Source organism: Octodon degus, unplaced genomic scaffold (assembly GCF_000260255.1).
Source record: "Octodon degus isolate 3935 unplaced genomic scaffold, OctDeg1.0 scaffold00194, whole genome shotgun sequence".
In the NCBI taxonomy this organism is placed as follows: Eukaryota; Metazoa; Chordata; class Mammalia; order Rodentia; family Octodontidae; genus Octodon; species Octodon degus.
In genome coordinates, this window is record NW_004524770.1 from 832,139 (window position 1) to 841,676 (window position 9,538).

Here is a 9,538-nt window from a genome sequence, read left to right on the forward strand (position 1 = left end):
AAGCGCTGGGCGTATAGCTCAGTGTCTGCCTGGCAAGTACAAGGTCTTGAGGTTTTTTTTTTTTTTTCTGGTACTGGGAATCAAACTCAGGGCCTGACACTTGCCAGGCAGGCACTTATGCCACTGAGCTATCTCCCAGCCCCAAGGTCCCGAGTTCTACTACTACCAATAATAGTAATACAAGACACATCTGTATGTGAAGTATACAAGGAAAAATAAGGCAGTTATAAGCTATAGGAGGACAGTTATAAGGTACAAAGGGTGTTTTGGGAACTACTTCAGGAAGAAGTTAATTCTGTACTAAAGTAAAATGGTTAGCAGAATATGAACAAGAGAAATGTAGGGGGGCTGGTGAGATGGCTCAGTGGTCTAAAGCGCCAACTTAGAACAAACTAAGCTAAGCAAAGCACAGGGACCGCGGTTCAATCCCCAGCACCACATGCCAGCCAGCCCTGCCCCCTGGTGGGCTGAACTGGCCACACACACACACACACACACACACACACACAAATAAATAAAATTAAAAAAAAAAAAGAAGAAATGCAGGGGCCAGAGAGATGACTCATTAGAATAAGTGCTTGCCTGGCAAGTGCAAGGGCCTGAGTTCAATCCCCGTTTCCACCAAAAAAACCCAAAAAACAAAGAGAAATGCAACTAGATTTGATGTGTAGGAAGCAGTCAATAAAATGACCCTTGGAGTATTACTCAGCTATACAACAGGATAAATTTGAGTCTTCTGTCAGTAAATGGGTGCAACTAGAGTAAGTGAGAGAAACCAGACCTGCACGTGCAAATATCGTGTTGTCTCCTTAGTGTGAGAACTCAAAAGAGAAAAGTGGAATCTCAAGGGTCTGGGACAAGGAAATGAACTTGTTCAAAAGGAAAGAGTTCCTGAGTTGAGGAGGACAGGAGAGGGAGCCGGGGAGAGAGATTTATCTAGGTATGTATGTAGGATGGTTTGGACACCGGTACTGTGCATTTCTGCTGGTCTACGGAAAGCAGTTAATGCTTTAGGTTTTTTTTGCAGAACCAGGGATTGAACTCAGGTCCTTGAGCTTGCCAGGCAAGCGCTTATTCCACTGAGCCATCTCCCCAGCCTTTAATTTTCTTTTTTGGCAGAACTGGGGATTGAACTCAGACCCTTGCACTTGCTAGGGAAGGGCTTATTCCGCTGAGCCATCTTCCCGGCCCCTTTTAATTAGCTTTGTCTTTTCAATTGTTTGTACTTTTTTCTCTTAAGTTTTTATAATTTCTTCTTCCAATTTTACATGTATATATCTGGTAATATGAATAACTGGTTGGAAGACACTACGAATCACAACAAACACTGTGAAGGTTACTTTGTTAAGTGAAATTCTGTATCACTTGTGATTTTTGTTTTATTTGTACTTTCTTTAACACATAAAGTACTGCTATCCAGGCTTCTGATCACCGTAAGAGAAAGCCCGCACTGGTGACGGCTTCTAGAACTCAGTGCAGAGGCATATTGGCTGCTGTTCCAAAATCAAAGAGTAACAATGAACTTCCTGGGACTGACTGACCTGATGAAGATAATTCATTTTATTTTTTTTGCGGAACTGGGGATTGAACTCAGGCCCTTGCGCTTGCCAGGGAAGTGCTTACTCCACTGAGCCATCTCCCCGGCCCCAGATAATTCATTTTAAAACACTGCTGGTAAACTCTGGTTTCTCTTCAGATTGTATAAATCTTTCATCTTTAAAAACAAAAACAAAAACAAAAACAAAAACACCACTGGTTCTTTGGCAGGATGCAGCTCAACAGAAGAGAGCTTGCTTAGCACGCGGAGGCCCCGGGCTCAACTCGCTGGCCAGGCACCGCTGGAGCAGGGCAACTGCAGCACCGACCTTCTGAGCAGAGAGGAAACGCTCTTTTTCTCTTCCTGATTAATTCACAGGCTGTTAGTGAGCAATCTTGTATGGCAACAGTTACTTGCACTAGTTCAACAAGGGTTTGTCCTCCTTGTAACAAGACACAAACTGGAATCGAGTTGCACTACCAAGGCTGTGGCTGATGCTCACTTTTTCAGACTCGGTAAGAACTATGGTGGACTGCACGGTGGAAATAAAGGCTCTAGGGAAGAGTGGCCGGGCGCCTCAGTACCTGACCATCTTGACGAGTAAGGATGTTGCTTGAGCTACTTTACGGAGGAAGCGGAGAAGACACAGTTCACCCAACAGATAGATATTACAGGCAACACCTGGGGGTGTGCTGCACGGCTTCGGAGCCTCACCGACCTTTTTGTTATTTCCTGGAGTCGCACTGTGTAGCCCAGGCTGGCCGCAAGCTTGTGGCTCATGACACTAGGTCTCCAGAAACTTTTAAAAGTCATCTGAAATTCCACAGAAAGCCACAGCAAGTCACACACCAGTGTGCACTTACGTAAGTAATCAGGTTGTGTGTACCTAGAGAATACATTTATTTAGCTAGCGGTGAAGCTCTGCCGTGACAGAGGTGGGGGTGGGGAGGAGAGCTGTTCCAGGGCCGCAGTGCACGGGCAGTGGTCACCGCCGTCCGAGGAGTCGGAGGAGTCGGAGCTTGGCGGTCAGCTCACCTGTGATCCACACTGATGTGGAGTTCATTTCCTCCAGTATCCGGCTTCTACCTGCCCAACTACTATTTTCAGCTTTTCTCCTATCCAGTTTGGAGTCATTAAAAATGGAAACTGCCCTTTTCCTGGGGCCCTGTAAACTACAGCTAGACAACTGGCCAACTCCCCAGGGGCCACCTTGTGACGTCCAGCTAGATTAAAAGCACTGCCGGAGGCTCCTGCCTGACTATCTGCCCACCACGGGCCGATCTTAAGAAATCCTGAGCGGCTGCCCTCGCTCAACACTTGACTCCACACCCCACTCAGGACCTAGCAGGGTGGAAGCCCAGCACTACAGGAAGCAAGGCAGGGCCGCTGGCCTCCCACGCCTAACCAAATGCTCCTGGGCTGTGAAACTTCACCTGAAGTTCCCAACAGGGAAGTGGTGAGGGGCAGGAGACACACAGCAAATGGAGCCTGTTTCAAAACCAACAGCAGAAGCAAGATGGCCACAAGCCCTGCCCACTTCCTTCCTGAAGCAGGCCACACAACACAGGATAGCCAGTTCCTAGCCATCTTCTTGTCAGACACAAAGACGTCCTTGTAAAGAGGTCCAGCCTGCACCTAAAGCTAGAGGTCAAAAAGCTGCAGATTCCCAAGTACTTTGAGTTTTGGAGCACTTTTTTTGGGGGGGCGGGGGGCAGAACCAGGGATTGAACTCAGGCTCTTGAGCCTGCAAGGCAAGAGCTTATTCTACTGAGCCATCTCCCCAACCCCTTTGAGTTTTGGAGCATTTAGGATTTGGAATTCCCAGATTAGGGAGGCTAACCAATAATCTATGCAACCAACCCAAAACCCAAGTCTAGGTTTTGAGATCTCATGCATTCAAGCATGTTGGGTAAGGGGCTGGGGATATGGCTCAGTAGAACAGGCACTTCCCTGGCAACTGCAAGAGTGAGTTCAATCCCTGTTCTTCCAAATCCTAAATGCTCCAAACTAAAAACAAACAAACAAACAAACAAACAAACACAAAAAAATCCCCCAGAAAACAAAACAACAAAAAAAGTATGTTGGGTAAGAGATCAGCCTTTCCCAGGGTGTTTGTTTCTATGTCCAAGAATGCTTTGTCATGTAAAACTTGTACTATACACACAAACCTGTGTGCTGAGCTCTCCTTACCTGTCCTGTGTAGCAAGATCTCTGGAGTGAGGTTGTGGGCATGCCTGGGAGCAGCTTGGTGGTGACAGGTTGCCTCTGGACTAGGAAGAGAGCCCCTCCGCCAGGCACTTGTTCCCTCCCGGGGTAGGAGGGGCACACACTGCAGGGAGAGGCTGCCCCTCTAGGACATCAGTTCCTAGAAAGTGCACAGTTCTGGCCCAACACTGTACCCTCCCCAGCGACCTCCAACCCTGAAGTCCTCTGGGGCAGACCCCCCTTGGTCCTAACTAAAAGCCTAACAGCTAAGTGAAAATGAAAGCTGAGTCCACACTGGGCAGTGAATATGGTAGGAACCATAATTCTGGATATGCTCAACCCCCAGCACCTGCTGACAACAGTGCAAATGAGGCAGTGGGGTGGGTGGGCAGTGGAGCTGCTCGCTGCTGCCCAGGCCCCAGGCAGCACCCTGCTAGGAGACACAGCAGCCACTGCCAGGAGCCCTGGAGGTGTGGTAGGGACACTGGCTGGAAAGACCTGGTGGGGCTGGCTCAGGCAAGCCCTTGAAGTGCCACCCCTCAGGCATCCATCCAAGGCAGGAAGGTGCCTCTGAGTCCTGGCCCAGCCGGGGCCACCAGTCTGGAAGTGGGTGAGGCCTCCACCCCGCGGGCCACCTGGACACCAAGGGAGCCAGACCAGGGGCTCCGCTGTGAGGGGCTCAGGCTGCACAGAGCTTTCTGTGGACGCCTCAGCTATCTATTTCTCAGTAGGAGGACCATGAAAAGGCCTAATGAAATCCACCACAATCCAGGCCCCATTAATGAGGCCCTTCCTACCCTGCCAGCCTCAAGCCACCCTCCCATCTTCCAGGGCCCCCTCACTTATGAGGTGGGCACTCGAGATGGGAAGCCCCTATCCCTTGGCCTGTCTACCCCACTGCCCTCTGTGGAGCTGAGAAGGGCTCTGTCAAAGTCTTCCAAGGGGTCCTTCAAGGGATGCGGGGTCCCCTCCAGCTGAGGGCTCCTATACTCACAGCTCGAGCTCCAGCCACCCACCTGCCCACCGACCTGTCCAGGACATTGCACCAGATCTGAGAGGCATCACTATGAAGTCCCAGAGGGAGGCCCCAGGGAGCAAGCTCAGCCCCCCACCGGAAGTGAGGCCAGCAGGGACTCAGTAACATCTCAGACACACCTCGGGAGCTGTGGCTGCTTGCAGTTTATTTTCTGCTGGTCAGGAGAGTTAGGAGAGCTCAGTGAAGCCCGGAGAGCAGAGGTCTCTAGCCTTCTGCTGGAGCCAGCATTCTGGTGTGTCGGCTCCCTGCTGTCTACCAAGTCCACAGGGTAGGTAGGTAGGCAGGGCTCTGGCCTCGCAGCTGGTGGCACAGCCAGGTCAGGATGAGGGCCTGGTGTTGGCCTGGCTGGACTGGCTCAGCGGCTGCTTCTCTGTGGCTTCCGAAGCCAGGCCACCAGTGACCATGCTGCTGGAAGTCTGGGGTGATTCCGGGCTGGGAGAGAACGCGGGCAGAGGGGTCAGAGATGCCTCCCTCCACCCTCATCCTGGCCCCGCCCCGGGAGGGTGGACTCACTGCTCTGGGGACTCCAAAACTGTGGCCATGAACGGGGCAGTAGACTTCCCAAAGAAGAAGCTGGTCCACCAGTGACCTGGGTCGGATTTAGGGAGACCTGAGAGAAAGAGTGGGGTGACGATGCCATCGCTCAGAGGGGGCCCCACGCCCCCCAAGGGAGTGGAAGCCAGGGCTCACCCGGGGGGTGGGGGACGGCCTCCCCGGGGTACTCGGCACTTCCGCAGGAACTGTTGCTGGACGCAGATCCCAGGCGGCCTGGGGACAGGGGGCGGTCAGCCAAGGGCCTTGCTAGTGACCAGGGGCGTTCGAGCTGGGCGGGCGGGCGAGAGGCTACTTACGCCGGTAGTAGTCGTGGGTGGCCACGAGCGAGCCGCTGGAGGGGATGGCTGCCATGCTGCCCGCGGTGGTGGAGAGCTGCAGGGGCGCGGCGCTCCCGCTCCCAGCTCAGCTTCCGGACGGCTCGGACCGGCCGGGACCGGCTGAGCGGCCGAACAAAGGCGCTCTGTGAGCGATCGGGACTGGCCCGGCCCCGGGGCCCGCCCACCTCCGACCTTACGACCCGCCGCCCTGGCCCAGCGCCCTCACCTCGGCGGCGACGCGGTCACGGGCGGTAGGGACAGGAGTGCGAGGCTGCACGGCCCATTTGCCGAGCAGGCCGCGGCCAGCAGGCCGCAGCGCCCACCCCGCGCATCGGTGCGCACGCGCAGGCGCGCCCGCAGCCAGGTACTAGGCGGTCGCGACGCGGGGGCGGGGCCCGGCGCGCTGGCCTTTGCCGGGGCTCTCGCGACCGCTGTGCAGCCCCAGCTCGGCATGTGTGGGGCCAGCCAGACGACACGACCAGGCCGGGACCCGCGGAGTGGAGGACTTCCTGTCTAGAGCCGGACCTGTGCCCCTGACCTGTGCCCCCCGACCGTGCCCCCGACCTGTGCCCCCGGCCGGGCCCTGCCTGGCCCCGCCCTACTCGTGCTGGTGCCCCTGCACCTCCTTCTGGGCTGCTCGTCCGCGCCCAACACGCAGGTCTACCCACTGCCACTTACGACAAACGAGGACACCTGCTCGGCAGTGGCTCCCTGTCCCCGGTGCGCCTTCAGCACTTACGGGATGGGGTACAGGTGTGGAGGACCCCAGAAGGTTCCCATCAGGCACCTGAGGCCCAGAGCTGACAGCCATGCCCTGGCCTGTCCATCGAGAGAAAGGGCCTGGCCTCCTCTCATTCCAGCCTCGCCCGCTACCCCTCCCTCCCCTCTGCCCAAAGGGGAGCTCAGCCGGCCCCCTGAGGTCAGGTCCTTTGCAGCAGCCAGCTGAGAGGGCCTCGTGAGTCCAGAGGCAGTGCTGCGATTCAGGAGGCCACCAGCAGGTCTGTGTTGCTCTGTGAGCCCCGTGAAGGCTAGGGGCACACTGTGCCAGCTGGGTGCTGGGTGCCTCCCAGCAGTGCTGATCCACCTTCACAGATGCTCCGGAGAGCTCAGCTGGGCAGGGCCCCTGCTAGACCTGGTCACGCCTTACAACCCCTGAGGCACAGGCTCTGACCAGGTCCTGCACCTGTTCGCTCTTGAATTTGTATATGCAGATGCTGGGTCAGGCACAGTAGCAAATGCCTGTAGTCCCAGCCCTGATGGAGGCTGAGGTAGGAGGACTACAAGTCCAAGTTTTGTTTTAGCAACTTAGTGAGAGCCACTCTGCCAAAGAAAAGAGAGCCTAAGGATGTAACTTAGAGACAGAGCAACCACGGGTTTGGTCTCCAATATTGCCCTCCCCCCAAAATCAGTCTCCATGTGGGAGGCCAGTGCAGAGGCTAGGCGGGACAGGAGGTAAGGTTTAAGTCTGAGGACAGGATGGCAGCTGCGGCAGAGCAGACAGCATGTGTGGGCACCTGAGACCCAGCGCGGGTGGTGCTGGGAAGAGCAAGGAGGCTGTGGGTCTGGGACAGGTGTGGGCAGCCGGACCTGTGCAGGGAGCCATCGAGCATCCCTGAGAGCAGACTGGTCAGATATGGTGACATCCAAGGGCAGACCTTTCTGGCAGGACCCAGGCTTGCTTCTTGGCTGCTTGTGCTGAAGGCCCTGGTACCCAGCCTCCTGCCCCTGCAGACCAGGGAACATCTCAGTGGTTTCAGGGCCAGAGACATCAGAGGCCAGCTGTGGGGCCTACCCAGAACCTGACCATATAGGGCTTTGCAGGAGTGTGGAATGACTTGAACACAGGAGAAGGGGTCAGGGCTCCATTACAGGCCACCCTGGCTCTGATTCCTGGCACAACTGGGTGGGCAGCGTGAGCAGAGGTGAAGGAAAGTCAGCTCTTCTTGCCGCAGAGCCATCTGCAGGACAAGGAGGACAGAGAGGACAGGGACAGGGCTTTGTGGTTGCCTGGAGAAGGACAGTTGGGGTCTCCATGGCTGGGGACTGGAGGGGAGGCAAAGCTGCCAGGGTTTCTTCTGGGAGAGGCTCCTCCCTGGTGCTGGCTCGGCTGTGGTGCTGCTGGCTCTGTTTGTCCAGTGGGTCCCACTGTGTGTCAGGTGCTGGGATCCATTCACTGGGTGAGTGTAGCCTCTGCCTTCAACACCTCAGGACCTGGAGGTGTAGCTCAGTCTCACCACCAGCGCAGAAGTCCTCCCATGGGCAAGACCAGTATGTGCAAAGGCCCTAAGGCGAGAGGCAACGGTAACACACTGCACTGTGGGTGTGGAGGTTGGAGCCAGGTCCTACCACCTGTCAGGCACAGAGTAAGGGGCCTCAGTGACTTCTCAAGAGTGGGGTGTATGTGTGTGGCTTGTGGGTACTCCCTGCGCTTCATAACGTAGCCTATTCTGTCCTGAGGTTTGCTCAGTCTGTTCCCTAATAGGCTGAAGGGCTGTCCTTCCTTGGGCCTCCCTAGGCAGGCCCAAGCGTGGGCAACAGGAGTATTCGGGGCAGAAGGCAAGACAGATAGGTGTTCAGCGTCTTCTGACTCAACTCGGAGGTCCTGAGGCCTCTTCCATTGACCTTGAGATGCCCCACTCGTCAGGATAGATGGGAAGCCTTGGCTGTCACAGAAATGGCCCAGAGCTGCTGAGAGGCCACACCTGAGGTATGGGGACATTCTTCTCTCCAGCTTGGTGCTGCAGCTTCCTGGGATGGGATGTCTACTATTTCTCCTTCTATGTCAAGAGTCTGCTGTACTCACTGCTGTGACCAAACCACTTGATGTTTACTCTTCCTTTGTTTTTGTTATTAAAGGGAAAAAGGACTTATTTTGGCTTATGGTTTCAGATATTTCAGTCCATGGCAAGCTGACTCCAAGACAGAAGCATCATGACAGAGGGGAGGCAATAGGACACTGCTCACCTCTAGACAGCCAGGAAGCAGAGAGAGTAGGAAGAGGCAGAGGGGAAGGGGCCAAGAAGCAGATACGGTCCCCAAGACCTGGCCTATCCAGGCCCAGAAGTGGCTCTCCAGCTAGTCACTTCTCAGGCTGGTCGAGTCCACAGTCATGATTAATCATCACCTTCACCACGTGGTTGGCAGCAACCTGTGGTGCTCTGAGTGGTGGTTGTGTAGGTTCCACATGTGCTGACCTTACAGTTCTGCTCAGCCGGGCCCTTCCTCGACCAGGAAGGCGTGCAGTGCCAGGTGTTGCTTGGTGCAGGTGTGTGCTGGGCATGTGGGCTGGCGGAGCCCATGAGCCCATCCTCTGGGGTCAGGCGAGGCCAGCCATGCCCCTAAGATCTGGGCCTGGGATCTGCAGAGGTGCTGTGCTGCCTCCTGTATGGTGTCCTCTTGGAGTTTGGGGTACAAGGTGTAGGTTAGGGCTCAGCACTGGGGAAACGGATGGGGGGCTGGGAGGTGATGCTGTCGGGCCCAGCTGCATAGGCTTGGCGTTTGCCCTTTACCTGTCCAACGCGCTGCTCAGAGGGAAGATCTTGCATGGAGGAGCTGAAGGTGGGGGCCATCCCGTGGCCTCCCCAGCTGGACACCAGGACCGTCGCTTCCCCAGCCTCCTTCAGCTGTGCTCTGGGGCCAACCCAAGCAGTCAGCTAGTATTCACCTCAGTGGTGGCTCCAGGAATGGAGTTTAAAGGACAGTGTCTTCCTTCTCCTCTCCTTCCTTCTTTCCTTCCTTTCTTTATTTTTTTTTAAATTTTTATTTATTTATTTTATTTGTGTGTGTGTGTGTGTGTGTGTGTGTTGCCAGCTCAGCCCACCAGGGGGTGCGGCTGGCTGGCATGTGGTGCTGGGGGATTGAACCACGGTCCCTGTGCTTTGCTAAACT

The 9,538-nt window shown here is 55.3% G+C and overlaps 1 protein-coding gene across 5 annotated transcripts; it reads right to left on the minus strand.

The window, feature by feature from the left end:
- Positions 1-4,906: 4,906 nt before the first annotated feature.
- Positions 4,907-5,862, minus strand: Ppdpf (pancreatic progenitor cell differentiation and proliferation factor). 5 transcript variants are annotated; one of them, XM_023704363.1, is made up of 5 exons: positions 5,630-5,852; positions 5,469-5,546; positions 5,292-5,388; positions 5,185-5,205; positions 4,907-5,154 (listed from the first exon to the last, which is right to left on the minus strand). In XM_023704363.1, the coding sequence occupies exons 1-5, from the start codon at positions 5,682-5,684 to the stop codon at positions 5,031-5,033; spliced, it is 375 nt and encodes a 124-aa protein (XP_023560131.1). In that variant the 5' UTR covers positions 5,685-5,852; the 3' UTR covers positions 4,907-5,030. The 5 variants fall into 5 exon arrangements, with proteins under 5 accessions (XP_023560131.1, XP_023560130.1, XP_004644247.1 ...); XM_023704364.1 differs by having other exon boundaries at positions 5,069-5,154; positions 5,185-5,210; positions 5,630-5,848; XM_023704362.1 differs by having other exon boundaries at positions 4,907-5,205; positions 5,630-5,853.
- Positions 5,863-9,538: the final 3,676 nt, after the last annotated feature.